This window comes from Salvelinus fontinalis, chromosome 30 (genome assembly GCF_029448725.1).
Source record: "Salvelinus fontinalis isolate EN_2023a chromosome 30, ASM2944872v1, whole genome shotgun sequence".
Taxonomy (NCBI): domain Eukaryota; kingdom Metazoa; phylum Chordata; class Actinopteri; order Salmoniformes; family Salmonidae; genus Salvelinus; species Salvelinus fontinalis.
Window position 1 is genome coordinate 22,553,386 of NC_074694.1, and position 17,913 is coordinate 22,571,298.

At 44.1% G+C, this 17,913-nt stretch overlaps 1 protein-coding gene across 7 annotated transcripts in view; it reads right to left on the reverse strand.

Moving 5' to 3' along the window:
• The window catches only part of arfgef3 (ARFGEF family member 3), a 44,921-nt gene that overhangs the window by 9,458 nt on the left and 17,550 nt on the right, over positions 1 to 17,913 (reverse strand). For 4 of the 7 annotated variants that reach the window (XR_008755306.1, XR_008755304.1, XR_008755305.1 and 1 more), the window contains exons 16-31: positions 10,302 to 10,517; positions 9,759 to 9,869; positions 9,384 to 9,534; positions 8,885 to 9,172; positions 7,195 to 7,328; positions 6,924 to 7,069; positions 6,356 to 6,535; positions 6,139 to 6,280; positions 5,744 to 5,875; positions 5,475 to 5,578; positions 5,006 to 5,279; positions 4,666 to 4,842; positions 4,231 to 4,345; positions 4,037 to 4,139; positions 580 to 711; positions 109 to 239 (exon numbers count right to left, since the gene is read on the reverse strand). Coding sequence is in view for 4 of the 7 variants with exons in the window: in XM_055890038.1 (XP_055746013.1) it covers positions 109 to 239; positions 580 to 711; positions 4,037 to 4,139; positions 4,231 to 4,345; positions 4,666 to 4,842; positions 5,006 to 5,279; positions 5,475 to 5,578; positions 5,744 to 5,875; positions 6,139 to 6,280; positions 6,356 to 6,535; positions 6,924 to 7,069; positions 7,195 to 7,328; positions 8,885 to 9,172; positions 9,384 to 9,534; positions 9,759 to 9,869; positions 10,302 to 10,517 (2,536 nt within the window). In the remaining 3 variants the exon portion in view is untranslated. The remainder of the gene's footprint in view (positions 1 to 108; positions 240 to 579; positions 712 to 4,036; positions 4,140 to 4,230; positions 4,346 to 4,665; positions 4,843 to 5,005; positions 5,280 to 5,474; positions 5,579 to 5,743; positions 5,876 to 6,138; positions 6,281 to 6,355; positions 6,536 to 6,923; positions 7,070 to 7,194; positions 7,329 to 8,884; positions 9,173 to 9,383; positions 9,535 to 9,758; positions 9,870 to 10,301; positions 10,518 to 17,913) is intronic. The other 3 variants (XM_055890041.1, XM_055890040.1, XM_055890039.1) reach the window with 3 other exon arrangements.

Consider the following 17,913-nt stretch of genomic DNA (forward strand, 5'->3'; position numbering starts at 1 on the left):
TTCACACACTGGGCCAGATTTCCAAAGTGTTTGCACTACTTGTACCCTTGTAAATCTGGCCCACTGATAAAAGCCACCACACCAGCTATGTGATTAAACGTTGCCAACCTTTTCTGAGTGTGACCATTGGATTGCTGGTCTGAGGGGAGCTCTATGATGAGCACACAGGACTGGGCATGCTCAAAGCCTTCTTTGTTATTGGGGGTTTTAGGGGAGCACTGGGTGTCCAGCATAAACACCTAAAGACAGGAGGAAGATAGGAGACATGTTCAACAACTATAGAGTCATACTGAACAATATACATGAATAATGAAATGTACTGTCTACATAGAATATTTGAGACTTAATACAAAGAGGTTTGAAATGTTGTCTAATAACAGCTAGATTGATGAATAGTAGTATTTGACACAGGTCTGACTGTGGACAGACAGCCACACATGTGTACGTCATTTCACATCAACATGCATGTAGCCTAGGCCTAGATTCAATCTGGACCGCAGAAGATCCGTGCAACAGGGCGATTGAAATTTAAAGGTGATTTCAGATTGAGTAAATTAGTGTGTGGTGGTGGAGGGTCACCTGCTGGGCCATGGCTCTGATTCTCCAGTACTCTGCCTCAGCAGAGGGGGAGTGGGATGGGGCGGCCACCTTAACCTCACAGGCGTCCCCAGAGAAGCTGTCTGAACCACTACGGAAACACGCCAGCAGGTTCTACACAAGAGGTAGAGACACAGAAACACACACAGGTTCCGTGTGGCACTCTGGCATGCATGCTGAAGCTATACAGTCTGGAGCACAAGGTTACATACAATGTGATCCAATCAACAGGATCTAGAACACACTGATCAACTGCAACTCTCTCAGTCAGACACACATGGAACATCATACAAACAGTTGAGACAGTGAAAGTAAACATACATAAGTATACATCATTTTTTATCTCTAAAGAAATGAATGAATGACAGTAATCCCAACATTCATTACTGGAACTAAATATCTAAATTATAATGGACATTTACTAGGGAATTAATGACCTGTCCTGAATGTAGATGACCCTTTTACAACAACTATGACTAATTTATAAAGCCGTTTTTACAGTTGTCAAAAAGTGCTTTAAAGCCCCAAAGAGCAAGCAATGCAGAGGAGGAAGCACAAAAAAAGCACAAGTCTGAGAAAGTTGGTCTTGTCCATACAGTATGCTTGCGTGCATTTGGGTCTACCACTCTACATTTTAAGACAGTCTGAATAAACAATGCTGTTAGTGAAGACACAATGCATTCTTAAGTAGAGTAATTTCTCGCAAGGTCCCTATATTTAAGGTCTGTTATTGGTAGTAATGCATCATGCATTTAAGCCCTCTCTACTACAGTCTGAACCACTACGGAAACACGCCAGCAGGTTCTACACAAGAGGTAGAGACACAGAAACACACACAAGTAGAGACAAGCTTTTTATTTTCTCTAAAAAGGCTGCAGCTTTAAGCTTTAAAGAAGATTATATTTGGTCCTCTCATATTGTGCAGGGCTGTGACTGAGAAAAATACTTAGTAGCTAGACGTATCCTTCTAAATGTAGCCTACCTACTGTAAGAATGTAGTGGGGCTAGATGTAAACATGCATTAACCTGCTGCCACACACCACAGCCACACACCACAGCCATAATCAGAATGGGTTAATTTTAAAGACTCAATGCAGCCATTTTTATCTCAATATCAAATAATTTCTGGGAAAGAAGTACAGTGCATTCGGAAAGTATTCAGACCCCTTGACTTCAACATTTTGTTACATTACAGCCTTATTCTAAAATGTATAAAATATATATTTCCTCATCAATCTACATACAATACCCCATAATGACAAAGTAAAAACTGTTTTTTTTTAAAGAAATTTTAGCAATTTTTTTATATCACATTTACAAAAGTATTTAGACCCTTTACTCAGTACTTTGTTGAAGCACATTTGGCAGCGATTACAGCCGTGAGTCATTTTTGGTATGACGCTACAAGCTTGGCACAACCGGTTTTTGGGGAGTTTCTCCCATTCTTCTCTGCAGTTCCTCTCAAGCTCTGTCAGGTTGGATAGGGAGCGTTGCTGCACAGCCATTTCCAGGTCTCTCCAGAGATGTTCCATCGGGTTCAAGTCCAGGCTCTGGCTGGGCAACTCGAGGACATTCAGAGACTTGTCCCAAAGCCAGTCCTGTGTTGTCTTGGCTGTGTGCTAGTGTTGTTGTCCTGTTGGAAGGTGAACCTTTTCCCCAGTCTGAGGTTCTGAGTGCTCTGGAGCAGGTTTTCATCATTGATCTCTCTGTACTTTGCTCAGTTCATCTTTCCCTCGATCCTGACTAGTGTCCCTGTCCCTGCCGCTGAAAAACATCCACACAGCACGATACTGCCACCACCATGCTTCACCGTAGGGTTGATGTCAGGTTTCCTCCAGACGTGACGCTTGGCATTCAGGCCAAAGAGTTCAATCTTGGTTTCATCAGACCAGAGAATCTTGTTTCTCATGCTCTGAGCCTCTTTAGTTTGCCTTTTGGCAAACTCTAAAGCGGGCTGTCATGTGCCTTTTACTGAGGAGTGGGCCACTCTACCATAAAGGCCTAATTGGTGGAGTGCTACAGAGATGGTTGTCCTTCTGGAATCTTCTCCCATCTCCACTGAGGAACTCTGGAGCTCTGTCAGAGTGACCATTGGGTTCTTGGTCACCTCCCTGACCAAGGCCCATCTTGGTGGTTCTAACCTTCTTCTATTTGAGAATTATGGAGGCCACTGTGTTCTTGGGAACCTTCAACACTGCAGAAATGTTTTGGTACCCTTCCTCAGACCTGTGCCTCAACACAATCCTGTCTCGGCGCTCTACGACAATTCCTTCTCACTCATTGCTTGGTTTTTGCTCCGACATGCACTGTCAACTTATATAGACAGGTGTGTGCTTCTCCAAATCATGTCCAATCAATTGAATTTCCCACAGGTGGACTCCAATCAAGTTGTAGCAACATCTCAAGGGTGATCATTGGAAACAGGATGCACCGGAGCTCAATTTTGAGTCTCATAGCAAACGGTCTGAATACTTATGTAAATAACGTATTTCGTTTTTGTATTTTTATAAAATGTGCCAACATTTCTAAAAACCCGTTTTCGCTTTGTCATTATGGTTAACAAGTGTGTAGATTGATGTAGAACATTTTTAATTTATTCCATATTAGAATAAGGCTGTAACGTAACAACATGTGGAAAAAGTCAAGGGGTCTGAATACTTTCTGAATGCACTGCAAATACCTTACTGTAATAGCTTTCTAATAATATGTTAGAAAAAAAACTAAAATAGCTTTCTAGCAAAAAACTATTTCTCAAGCAAGAATTTTGCTAGGACTGTCTGTGAGTGGTCTGAGTGGGGAGGGGAAATGGAAAACTAGCTGTTATTGGCAGAGAGGTTTGGAACTCTTTCTTATTGTTCTATTAAATAATTCACCATCTGGTGTTGGAATTTTGACTGCACTGGGCCTTTAAATGAGGTGATTTTGTGTCCTATTATTGTAATTTGTTCATGGCATTAATATCACCTCATCAGATCATTACCAGGGAAAGCTTTTTACATCCTTTTCTAAACGGGTGCGGATTATTCCACTGGCCTCAACCCTGAAGAAGGCACAGCGTTGACGAAACGTTGGTTAGGTTTACCCATTAAATTGTTGGGAGCATATAGAGTGTGTGGCTTGATTTTTATACAGTTTATTCCACTGGTCTAAAATAACAACCATGGAAAAATTTGAGAGGAAGTTTGCACCTTTTATTATTTTTAGATAAAACACCATTGACACAGGGGGTAGCCGGGGGTTCTGACTACAGGGAGTACAGCTACGACCGGAAGTTACTTTTCGTAGCAGGTTAGTAGCATTTTCAGTAACCCTAACCCTTTTCCTAACCTTAAATCTTCTAACCTCCCACGTGAATTATCCTAACCTGCTACGAAAAAGTAAATTCCGGTCGTAGCTGCACTACCTCTAGTCAGAACCATGGCACCGCCCAGGTATTTACCTTGACAGGCTCCAGGGTGGCAGAGAAGGCATCCTGCAGGGCACAGCATGCCAGTCGCCACATCTCCTCAGTGAAGACTGGGCCTACCGTCACCAACACGTACCTGCCACAGGAAGAGAAACACCTGTCATCTACAGCTCAGTCATACACATTCTGTGTGTGTGTGAGCGTGCACAGCGCAAGTGCATGGTCACCTGATGCAGGAGCAGCCCACTCTAGAGATCGTCTCAGCAGGTTCAGCCACACAGGCCACCAGCAGCTTGAAGAGGTCCTTTAGCATCAGGTTGATCAGATGCTCATAGCCAATATCTACAGGAGCACAGAGATATGAAGGATACGGACAGAGGGACAACCAGGATCTGGGGGCGTATGTATCAGGGATCTCAGAATAGGAGTCAGGATCAAGTTTTCCTTGCCCATATAAAAATGTTCAATGTGATCTAAAAGGCTAAACTGATCCTAAATCAGCTCTCCTACTCTGAGACCCTGGATACATACAGCCCCTGGGTTACATAAGTTTCACAAAGACCCATTTTGTCTAACTGCCTAAGTGCACTTCCATCTCTGCTGACAGCTTTGTGTACACTATGTTTGACCACCACTCAGGGGTCATTCCATGGCCACTGTACCTGAGTGGATGAAGCTTTGAATGTGCTCCACTACCAGCTCACAGCACAACCCAATGGCGTGCTTGAAGTTGGCTGCGGCTATGTCCCAGTACGCATGGTCGCCATGGCTACGCTGGAGCCAGAGTGACATCACAGGAAGAAGAAGCTGGATCACAGAGAATATGGCAAAGCCCGGTCCTATGGAGGTGGAAAAAAATTACTGACGATTGGTTTTCATGTAGGCTACATTCATAATGACTATGTTCATCTTATAAAATGATCACCCAGACCATGTAAACCAAACTCTAGTGGAGAGTGTTGAATCTGATCTGTCCTTTGGTATTATGGTATCACTTCTAACCTGGCAAGTTGGTGAGCGCTCTGAGAAGTTCAAACAGCAGTTCCAGGGTGGGGGGCTGGTGCTGCCGGGGGCAGTTCGATACCGCTGCAGTCAGCTGCTCCAGCAGCAGGATCCAAACCTGGATCAAGCCTGTGTCATCGTCAAACTCAGCCAGGACGCAGTCCATGCCATCCTCACTGCTGACAGACTTCTCCTGGGCCCTCATGGGCAGGCTGGCCAGCCGGGCTCCCAGGAACACTGGCTTGGAAGGCATCTTGTAGATTTTGGCAAGCAGCTGCAGAAGAAAACCTCATCATACAGTGTGGATACACTAAACGTAGATGGCAATGTCTTCCTTAAGCGGGGTTGTGTGACCCTTTATTTATCTATTTTAATAGACTTTCTGGAAGCCTGTCTGATAAGAGAACTCATTTTCGTGTGACGCCCATTGAAAATAGCTAAGGTGGCCCATGGGCCAGTGTTTTCCTACCTGGGAGCACTTCCTCAGGTAGTCCAGAGCAGGGAGGCACAGGTCTGTAGAACTGTAGCCAGTGGCATTGACACAGTCCCCAATCTCCTTATAGTCCACTTCTCCTGGGAACAAGGCCAACACACTCACTGATGGCAATCAGAGTAATCACTTCCATTATTTCTTACCAAATAACATGAACATTCAATGTCTCTTCCTAAAAATGTGAAGATCATGACAATAGTATTACATATCCACAGAAAATAAAATGTTGTAATCATCTCATTTACCTGACTTACCTAAACCTTTGACAAACTTCATAAGGCACATGATGTAGTCAGTTGCTGCGTTGGCGAAGACCTGAATGTTGTCGGTGTTGATAAACGCTTCAAAGACATCAAACACAGGCGCCTGAGACTTCCCTGCATTACAGACCAAGCAGAAAAGAACCTCAATAAAAACAGTGATATACAGGAATCTCCTTCAAGAGAGGAGATGAGGCTCTGTGCCAACATACAGTATCTCCTGCTGAAACTCTCTCTCATAAGCCATCATTACAGACAACCCAAAGATACAGAATGTATGTGAATACAATAGAAATACTGTAACCATGCAGTACCTTAGGGAATACAATAACACATGGAAACATTGAGATGTAAACTCAAAGGCTGCCTGTCATACATACCCATGGAATATTCTCCTATCAGGTAGTCTTTCATGTCTGGCTTGTTCCCATGCACAGTCCTCAGGGCACTGAATAGAGGTCTCCAGCCAGACTGGATCTGAGGGGAACACATCTCTACAAGCTCCCCTATGGATGTGACCACCTGAGGGACAAACAATAGGACGTTTTAACTACCGGGTCAACTAATTACAAGAGGTGTGTGTGTGGGACAACTCACCTGGTCCTGCACGTCCTCGTCACACAGCTCCAGCTGCATGATGTGCTCGAAGGGTCTGAAGAGCGCCTCGTTAAAGTGGAAGTGGGGAAGCTCTGCCCAGCTGGTCAACACCTCCATCAGAACATCATGGATGAAGGACACAGCCTTCTGGGATACATGGCGTTCTTTGTGGCAGGCAGCCTAGGATGGGACAGAGAGAAACAGTAACGAGAACAATGCCCAATGGACAAAAACTGGTAGAATCAACATTGTTCCCATGTCATTTCAACAAAAACATTCTATATGTAATGACATTGAATCAACTTGGAAAACTAAGGGAATTTCGTATTTTCTCACCAAACTAAATCCAACGGCCGCATGAAATGTTTGTTGATTTCACATTAGTTCACAACTCAACCAAATGTAAATCAAAACTAGACGTTGAACTGATGTCTGTGCCCAGTGGGTATAGGCCTAATATAACCTGCAGAAAGGGTGAACCTATTAGGTTATACCATATTAGTGATCGTGGAGGAAAGGACATCAGCAAGGAGGCTACACAGTTGAGATGCATTCCCTGTGCTCCTACCTCCACCAGGTGCGGTGCCACTACGCTCCAGGCCCTCATCATGTGCAGCAGGGGTCTGGTCTTATTCCTCACGATCCGCAGCATGGCCTCCCCCAGCCGGAACAGATGCAGGGCGCTACGCCTGTCCATGGTGGACTTGGCCTCTCCTAAAAACACACAGGCAACATTGATGACCTTTGGGACTGTTCTGCTGGTTCCATTTTACTGGGCAAATTTGACCCAGGGTTTTGATCTAAGTCTGTTGGGGATAAGCATGTGCTGTGTTTGGTACCTGGCATGGCTAAGGAGTAGTCTCCTGTCTCAGTGACTGAGTCAAAGAGCTGGGACTGAGATGCTCTCCTCAGCTGGTGCAGGAAACCCACCAGGCTAACCATGTTCAGTTTACTGACAGAGTCCTCAAATAACCTGCAAAAAAGGTCATACAGTGGAATCCAAATTATTGCCACTATATTCTTCAAACAGCAGAAAGGGATCACCACAAGCCAATTAGAAAGCTGTGGGACTAGTAGGACAGTGAAACATCTGCCAGATAAGTGTTTTTATTATTTTCTCTAAAAGCGGCCTAGTGCTTATGTAGTTATGTTAGCACTGCAGGCAGGGCCGGATTAATGCAGGGGCTCAAGCCCGTAGGGGGCCCAAGAGTCCCCCCAAAAAGAGATAAATAAAATGGTTTATTTATTTTTATCCAACCACAGAAGCCCACTCTGAACGTTCAAAATACACCAGAGAGCATAATTTAGCCACAGAGGACCAATAGCTTAAAAAAAAAAAAAAAAAAAACTGGGGACAAAGTTATCACAGGCACATACAGGTAACTTCCAAAACACTTAAAATGTCTTAAAAGGGTGTTGCGCCACCACGGGCTGCCAGAACAGCGTCAAAGAGCCTTGGCATAGATTCTACAAGAGGACCTAAACCATGGCAGGAAAATGCACCCCACACATAACATACTGTATACTTTCTATTCCTCATTTACTCAAGTGTTTCCTTTATTTTGGAAGTTACCGGTATGCTTACAGTCGGGAAGGCCGCAATTTCTGCTGCATGCGGCGCCAAATATAGGACAGTTTGTTGCATTGTGACCATAGACATATAATCCATAGAAGGGTTTTGGAACCTCTAACCCTGGCAATTTGACTGTTAAACTCATGGATACACTAGCAATGGCTGCCAGACCTGACTTGAATGGGAACTGCCATCTATGGATTATATTTATATGGTTGGTTGCGGCTGTCAGTTTGCCTTTTGCAAATTTCAAAATACAATTGCGGGAAACACATACAGTTTGAAAAGCAAATGTCTACCGCTGAAAAGAGAAGACTAATCTTTCTGTAGAACCAATAGGAAAAACTGCTTCTCAACAACTCCCAATTTTCAGCAGCACTGTTTTTCAAAGTAGTTTATCATGAGATGTGCTATTGCCCCGACGAGCCCATCACCAGTGAGTAGCCTACAGCTTCATCTTCTTCATTAGGTGAGACAGTGTGACACTGGAAAGTGTATTTAGTCGCTTATTGTACCCTATAATATACAGTTTATATTTCCTCAGAATATTGTACAAATCTGTGTGTCGCTTCATGATGATTTCTTAATCTGGCCCTGACTGCAGGCTATAACTTATCCATGTGTAATTGGCCTATGTCCAGAAGAGAAAGTGCTGCATGACCAAGTGACTCTTAATTTGTACAATCAAGAGTACCAAATCACATACTGGTCTGGGTCAAATACAGTGAAATACTTTCATGTACCACACTGCCACCAGGTGGCCATTTAACATGGGGTGCTGTTTCTGTCACTGACTTAAATTACAACTTTTGTATTTCAGCCTAGTCAGTCAACAATAACTATATTGTTTGTTTCATATTGCTATTCAGGCATGAAAGTCAATGAAAAAGAGAGCGAGAGGAGAATATGAAACTTAGTATGCTATTCAGGCAGTTCTGTAGCCTATACTGCAGTACCTGTCTGCCTGTGTAGATAGGGTGCAGACAGCCTTGGATGCGCTGGTCCCAGTCATCAGGCTACGGTCCAGGCCTTTCCCCCCTCTACCCTCTCTTAGCAGCTCCTGGATGGACTGGGGCTGGATGACCGGCTGGCTGCTGAGGGCCAGATCTCTGTCCGGACTAGGCTCGCCGCACAAATCCAGCCCAAGGTCTACAGCCTGCTGGGCCTGGGTGATGGTCATGGTGGCCTGGGAGCTGCCATCGCTGAAGTGGCTGTGCTCCAGAGAGCTGACATATTCGCTCACCCTGGGTAGACAGAGACCGATACGCTACTGTATAGTTCAGTGTGTCGTTACAGATGAGAGTTCACATTATAGATGAGTGTTAGTAACCTGTGGCTGCAACTGTACCGAGAATCCAATGTAATATGCTGTCATGCCTTTTTCTCAGTGGTTATGGAGAGGGTTTTGACTTTGATCTCTGCATCGCCTGCCCTGCCACAGCTTGGCTGTATTACCTGAAGACGTGGGGCCAGCAGTCCTGGTTGTGGCTGCCCATCTCCAGGCCTACGTTGAGGATGGCCTCCATGCAGAGCACATGGGCCGTGTGCAGCCGCACCCCCTGAGGACGTCCCATCTGCTCCAGCTTCTGCTCCACACGCTGCTTGACTGGGAACACACACACCCAACAGACACAGGATCAGATCAGATCCCAGCACTCTAGCTAGCACCGTATCAAAAACTCAAATGTGACCATGTAACTATGGGATCTTTTCTGAAATGGAGGGATTCTTTATCCTCTATGTGTCTTGCACAGTAATGTACGGTATGTGTGTTTGAAAAAGGCAAGTTAATCCCTTTGTACAGTATGTTATGTGGTGTGCTGTAAGTACCTTGTGTGATGGCATCTCCAGACTCGCCCACCTCCCTCTCCTCCTTCTCCTCCTGCACACACGAGGCTGCCGCCATCTGGGCCAGAGCCGAGGCACAATTGGCAGCCACACCTAGAGAATGCATGAATATTCATTAGAGCTGATGGTAATCAAAGACAAGCTGGGCTGAAAGGGCCTACGGCACCGGTCACAGAACGCCAGGGCAATACTTTATCATTATATGGTCCTGATTCATATACGTTTTCACGGACATTTCAATAGCTACACAAATAGACCTATGAAGTATTCAGATATTGCTCAAATTCTAAGCAAAACCTGTGCTTGAGTTTGATTCTCTCAAAACGTGATGTTTTTGTACTAAACACATCTAAACCAGACCTGGGATCAAATCGTTTTGGTTCTTTCAAATACTTTGAGCCTTTGACCCAGCCAGCCTCTGATCTAAACACACTAGCTAATGGGTTAACTAAACGCTTCCTGTTGAAGATTATATTCAGTCAGGCAGGCCTTATCCACGGTCACCATGATGTTGGGTCCTGTTACCTAGAGCACAACTGAGTCCGGCTGCCTTGCGTAGTCCATCCAGGCTGAGACAGATGGTGTCTCTCTCCCTCTGGCTCTGCTCCTTCAGCCCCTCAGACCCCAGCATGAAGGCCAGGCCCTTGGAGCTGCCCGCCATGCGTCCCGTCAGGGGGGTGGACAGGGTGTCCATCAGGTTCTTCCAGCAGCCCATCAGGATGTAGCGAGCAAACACTATGCCTGAAATAATATGAATGAATGTTGAGTGAGTGAGTGAGCCAGACGCTTATCTGTGCATTGACCAAGACAATATGTATGAAACAGGATCAAACGGGGGTTGGGTCAGACCCTTAAAGCTAGAATCTGCAGCTGAAAGGGTCACCCTGCCTCTGTTTTGGAAAAGAAAACTAAACAGAGATGGGCCTGCAGAAATGTAAACATTCTCAAATTCATAGACAGAGCTAGGGTGAAGAACTGACCATTCACAATATAAAATAATTATAGTTTAAAACTTATTAGGGATAGGGGCCAGTATTTTCACGTCCTGATGAAAAGCGTGCCCAAAGTAAACTGCCTGTTACTCAGGCCCAGAAGCTAGGATATGCATATAATTGGTAGATTTGGATAGAAAACTCTAAAGTTTCTAAAACTGTTACAATAATGTCTGCGAGTATAACAGAACTGATTTGGAAGGCAAAACTCAGAGGACAAACCATCCAGGGGGGGAGGGGAGGGGGATGAATTGAGGTCATAGTATTTCCCAATGTTTTTCTATGGGAAGCCCTATTTAATAGGAACCTGGTTGCAGCTCCTATGGCTTCCACTAGATGTCAACAGTCTTTAGAAATTGTTCGATGTTTTTCTTTTGAGAAATGAAGAGATATGGCTGTTCTTTGTAAGTGTCACTCCAGGTGGACTCTAATGTTGGTGCGCATGAACTGGAACGCGCTTCACGTTGTTTTTATCCGGTATTGGAAACAGTTTATCCCGTTTTAAATTCGATCGATTATTTATGTTTTAGGAGGTTGGATTAGGAATGTTGTTTGAAATGTTTGGACCAAGTTTACAGGTAACTTATTAGGTAATTTGTAGTCATGTTGGAACCGGTGTATTTCTGAATCAAACGCGCCAAATAAATGGACATTTTGGGGATATAAAGAAGGAATTTATCGAACAAAACAACCATTCATTGTGTCACTGAGACATTTGGGATTTCAAAAAGAAGATATTCAAAGGCATTTATTATATCGTTATTTCTGACTTTTGTGTCGCCACCTGCCTGGTTGAAAATGATTTATGTGTTTGTATGCGGGGCGCTGTCCTCAGATAATTGCATGGTCTGCTTTCGCCGTAAAGCCATTTTCAAATCTGACACTGCGGATGGATTAAGAAGTAGTTAAGCTTAATTTTGATGTATTACACTTTTATATTCGTGAATCTTGATATTTCTGTAGTTTGAATTTGGAGCTGCAATTACACTGGATGTTGTCAAATCTATTCTGTTAACGGGATCACTAACAGTCATTCTTTGAGGCTATACAGTGTTTGTTTACATCAACATTATTAACAAACATTGGAGTAAAAAAATATATATTTTTGGTTCTGATGAGGTGACTGTTGAAGTAAGCTCATTTATGAGTTATATTCTTCAAGAATCAATGGGTGTACAGTGCATTCTGAAAGTATTCAGATCCCTTCACTTCTTCAACATTTTATTATGTTACAGCCTTATACTAAAATTGATTAAATATTTTTTTTTCATCAATCTACACACAATAATCCATAATGGCAAAGCAAAAACAGGTTTTATTTTTTTTGTTGCAAATTTATTACATATAAAAAACAAAAATAACTTTTTTTACATAGGTATTTAGACCCTTTGTTATGAGCCTCGAAATTAAGCTCTGGTGCATCCTGTTTGCCAGCAGCATACCACCCTGCATAACACTGCTGGCTTGCTTCTGAAGCTAAGCAGGGTTGGTCCTGGTCAGTCCCTGGATGGGAGACCAGATGCTGCTGGAAGTGGTGTTGGAGGGCCAGTAGGAGGCACTCTTTCCTCTGGTCTAAAAAATATCCCAATGCCCCAGGGCAGTGATTGGGGACACTGCCCTGTGTAGGGTGCTGTCTTTCGGATGGGACGTTAAACGGGTGTCCTGACTCTCTGAGGTCATTAAAGATCCCATGGCACTTATCGTAAGAGTAGGGGTGTTAACCCCAGTGTCCTGGCTAAATTCCCAATCTGGCCCTCAAACCATCATGGTCACCTAATAATCCCCAGTTTACAATTGGCTCATTCATCCCCCTCCTCTCCCCTGTAACTATTCCCCAGGTCGTTGCTGCAAATGAGAACGTGTTCTCAGTCAACTTACCTGGTAAAATAACGGTAAAATAAAAATAAAAAAATAAATTCTATTGATCCTCCTTGAGATATTTCTACAACTTGGAGTCCATCTGTAGTAAATTGATTGGACATGATTTGGAAAGGCACCTGTCTATATAAGGTCCCACAGTTGACAGTGCATGTCAGGACAAAAACCAAGTCACGAGGTCGAAGGAATTGTCTGTAGAGCTCAGAGACAAGCACAGATCTGTGGAAGGGTACCACAAAATTTTGGCAGCATTGAAGGTCCCCAAGAACACAGTGGCCTCCATCATTCTTAAATGGAAGAAGATTGGAACCACCAAGAGTCTTCCTAGAGCTGTCTACCCGCCCAAACTGAGCAATCAGGGGAGAAGAGCCTTGGTCAGAAAGGTGACCGAGAACCCGATGGTCACTGACAGAGCTCCTCTGGAGATGGGAGAACCTTCCAGAAGCACAACCATCTCTGCAGCACTCCACCAATCAGGCCTTTATGGTAGAGTGGCCAGACAGAAGCCACTCCTCAGTAAAAGGCACATGACAGCCCGCTTGGAGTCTGCAAAAAGGCACTGAAAGGACTCAGACCATGAGAAACAAGATTCTCTGGTCTGATGAAACCAAGATCAAACTTTTTGTCCTGAATGCCAAGCGTCACGTCAGGAGGAAATCTGGCACCATCCCTATAGTGAAGCATGGTGGTGGCAGCATAATGCTGTGGGGATATTTTCAGAGGCAGGGACTGGGAGACGAGTCAGGATCGAGGGAAAGATGAACGGAGCAAAGTACAGAGAGATCCTTCATGAAAACCTGCTCCAGAGCACTCAGGACCTCAGACTGGGGCAAAGGTTCACCTAAGCACACAGCAAAGACAACGCAGGTGTAGCTTTGGGATAAGTCTCCGAATGTTCGAGTGGCCAAGCCAAAGCCCGGATTTGAACCCGATAGAACCTCTCTGGAGAGACCAGAAAATAACTGTGCAGTGACTCTCTATGCAACCTGACAAAGCTTGTGAAGATCTGCAGAGAAGAAATGGGAGAAACTCTCCAAATACAGGTCTGCCAAGCTTGTAGCGTCCTACCCAAGAATCATTGCCAAAGGTGCTACAACTAACTACTGAGTAAAGGGTCTGAATACTTATGTAAATGTGATATTTCAGGTTAAGTTTATAGATTTGCAAAAATGAAGAAAAAAAAAAAACAGTTCTTGCTTTGTCATTATGGGGCACTGTGTGTTGATTGAAAAAAACCAATTCAATAAATTTTAGATTAAGGCTGTAACGTAACAATGTGGGAAAAGTCTAGGGGTCTGAATACTTTCCAAATGCAATGTACAGTACCAGTCAAAAGTTTGGACACCTACTCATTCAAGGGTTTTTCTTTATTTTTACTATTTTCTACAATGTAGAATAATAGTGAAGACAAACTATTAAATAACACATATGGAATCATGTAGTAACCCAGAAAAGTGTTAAACAAATCTAAATATATTTGAGATTCTTCAAAGTAGCAACCCTTTGCCTTGATGACAGCTTTGCACACTCTTTGTATTATCTCAACCAGCTTCATGAGGTAGTCACCTGGAATTGAATAAAATTAAATTGTATGTCACATACACATGGTTAGCAGATGTTAATGCGAGTGTCGAGAAATGCTTGTGCTTCTATTTCCGACCATGCAGTAATATCTAAGTAATCTAACCTGACAATTTCACAACAACTACCTTATACACACACACAAGTGTGAAGGAATGAATAAGAATATGTACATAAAAATATCTGAATGTGGGCCTCCCGGGTGGGGCAGTGTACTAGGGCACTGCATCGCAGTGCTAACTGCGCCACCAGAGTCTCTGGGTTCGCGCCCAGGCTCTGTCGCAGCCGGCCGCAACCGGGAGGTCCGTGGGGCGACGCACAATTGGGCTAGCGTCGTCCGGGTTAGGGTGGGTTTGGCCGGTAGGGATATCCTTGTCTCATCTCGCTCCAGCGACTCCTGTGGCGGGCCGGGCGCAGTGCGCGCTAACCAAGGGGGCCAGGTGCACGGTGTTTCCTCCGACACATTGGTGTGGCTGGCTTCCGGGTTGGAGGCACGCTGTGTTAAAGAAGCAGTGCGGCTTGGTTGGGTTGTGCTTCGGAGGACGCATGGCTTTCGACCTTCGTCTCTCCCGAGCCCGTACGGGAGTTGTAGCGATGAGACAAGATAGTAATTACTAGCGATTGGATACCACGAAAATTGGGGAGAAAAGGGGAGAAAATTTAAAAAAAATAAAAATAAAAAAAGAGACTTGCTTGGGCCAAGAAACATAAGCAATGGACATTAAACCGGTGGAAATCTGTCCTTTGGTCTGGAGTCCAAATTTGTGATTTTTGGTTCCAACCGCCGCAGAGTAGGTGAACGGATGATCTCTGCATGTGTGGTTCCCACCGTGAAGCATGGAGCAAATGGTGTGTTGGTGCTTTGCTGGTGACACTGTCAGTGATTTATTTAGAATTCAAGACACACTTTACCAGCATGGATCCATAGTATTCTGCAGCGATACGCCATCCAATCTGGTTTGCGCTTAGTGGGAAGGTAATTTGTTTTTCAACAGCACAATGACCCAAAACACACCTCCAGGCTGTGTAAGGGCTATTTGACCAAGGAGAATGATGGAGTGCTGCATCAGATGTCTTGGCCTCCACAATCACCTGACCTCAACCCAATTGAGATGGTGTGGGATGAGTTGGACCACAGAGTGAAGGAAAAGCAGCCAGCAAGTTCTCAGCATGTGGGAACTCCTTCAAGACTGTTGGAAAAGCCTTCCTCATGAAGCTGGTTGAGAGAATGCCAAGTGTGTTCAAAGCTGTCATCAAGGCAAAGGGTGGCTATTTAGATTTGTTGAACACTCTTTTGGTTACAACATGAATCCATGTGTTATTTCATAGTTTTGATGTCGTCAGTATTATTCTGCAATGTAGAAAATAGTAAAAATAAAGAAAAAACCCTTGAATGAGTAGGTGTGTCCAAACTTTTGACTGGTACTGTACCGTTGTGGCCAAAAGTTTTGAGAATGACACAAATATTAATTTTCACAAAGTCTGCTGCCTCAGTGGCAATTGGCATATACTCCAGAATGTTATGAAGAGTGATAAGATGAATTGCAATTAATTGCAAAGTCCCTCTTTGCCATGCAAATTAACTGAATACAAAAAAAAAAACATTTCAGCCCTGCCACAAAGGGACCAGCTGACATCATGTCAGTGATTCTCTCGTTAACACAGGTGTGAGTGTTGACGAGGACAAGGCTGGAGATCACTCTGTCATGCTGATTGAGTTTGAATAACAGACTGGAAGCTTCAAAAGGAGGGTGGTGCTCAATCATTGTTCATAGTCTGTCAAACATGGTTACCTGCAAGGAAACACGTTCCATCATCATTGCTTTGCACAAAAATGGCTTCACAGGCAAGGATATGGCTTCCAGTAAGATTGCACCTAAATCAACCATTTATCGGATCATCAAGAACTTCAAGGAGAGCGGTTCAATTGTTGTGAAGAAGGCTTCAGGGCGCCCAAGAAAGTCCAGCAAGCGCCAGGACCTTCTCCCAAATTTGATTAAGCTGCGGGATCGGGGCACCACCAGTACGGAGCTTGCTCAGGAATGGCAGAAGCCAGGTGTGAGTGCATCTGCACACACAGTGAGGCGAAGACTTTGAGGATGGCCTGGTGTCAAGAAGGGCAGCAAAGAAGCCACTTCTCTCCAGGAAAAACATCAAGGACAGACTGATATTCTGCAAAAGGTACAGTGATTGGACTGCTGAGGACTGGGGTAAAGTCATTTTCTCTAATGAATCCCCTTTCCGATTGTTTGGGGCATCCGGGAAAAAGCTTGTCCGGAGAAGACAAGGTGAGCACTACCATCAGTCCTGTGTCATGCCAACAGTAAAGCATCCTGAGACCATTCATATGTGGGGTTGCTTCTCAGCCAAGGGACTGGGCTCACTTACATTTTTGCCTAAGAACACAGCCATTAATAAAGAATGGTACCAACACATCCTCCCAGAGCAACTTCTCCCAACCATCCAGGAACAGTTTGGTGACAAACAATGCCTTTTCCAATATGATGGAGCACCTTGACAGAAGGCAGAAGTGATAACTAAGTGGCTCAGGGAACAAAGCATAGATATTTTGGGTCCATGGCCAGGAAACTCCCCAGACCTTAATCCCATTGAAAACTTGTGGTCAATCCCCAAGAGGCAGGTGGACAAACAAAAACCCACAATTTCTGACAAACTCCAAGCATTGATTATGCAAGAATGTTCTGCCATCAGTCAGGATGTGGCCCAGAAGCATCCCACAGCATGCCAGGGCGGATTGCAGAGGTCTTGAAAAAGAAGGGTCAACACTGAAAATATTGACTCTTTGCATCAACTTCATGTAATTGTCAATAAAAGCCTTTGACACTTATGAAATGCTTGTAATTATACTTCAGTATTCCATAGTAACATCTGACAAAAATATCTAAAGACAGCAAACTTTGAAAATGTATATTTGTGTCATTCTCAATACTTTTGGCCACGACAGCATATCATTAATATAAAGTAAAAAAATGTGTGTAGCAACTAAGAATTCTAGACAGCATAAGTAGTACAGCTGTGTAGACGATTGATCAAGAACTAAGCATAATACAGTATGAAGGAAGGTTGAGTAAGTCAGACCGTCATCTTTGTATTTACCAAGACCTATGCTACAGCACAATGGGGTTGAGTCAGACCCTTAAAACAGCAGACAGTACATCAACATGTTTTGACAAAGACCCCATGCCTTTAAAAGCACCAATGGGAGTTAAGACAGAACCTACACTACATCTATCTGTGTATTGACTCACCAGCTCTGTAATGTGCTGTGGCCTTATTTGCTGAGAGGCAGTGAACAGACAGGCAGTAAACAACAGTCCCGTTAGACACCTTGAGAGATTTAAGCGCTATAAAAAGGCACTGTGACAATAACATTTCATACAGGGAAATAAGTAGAACTGACAACGGTCCCTATTCTCCGTTCCATGTTAATATAGTCGTCCCTGTTGATTATGTGTACATAGCTAGCTTATTACATGAAAGCTTTAAAAGCCTAATGGGCAACTCAGCCGCGGTTGCCATGGTAACGAGGTTGCTCGAGTGCTCGATGGTGCATCTTTTGTTCTCAGTGGTAATAAAAGAGGTAGGCAGATGCTGGCAGCTCTCCATTCTCTCTCCTGTGAGGGACACAAGGAGAACAATATATTTCTCTCTCCATGTAGAGTACA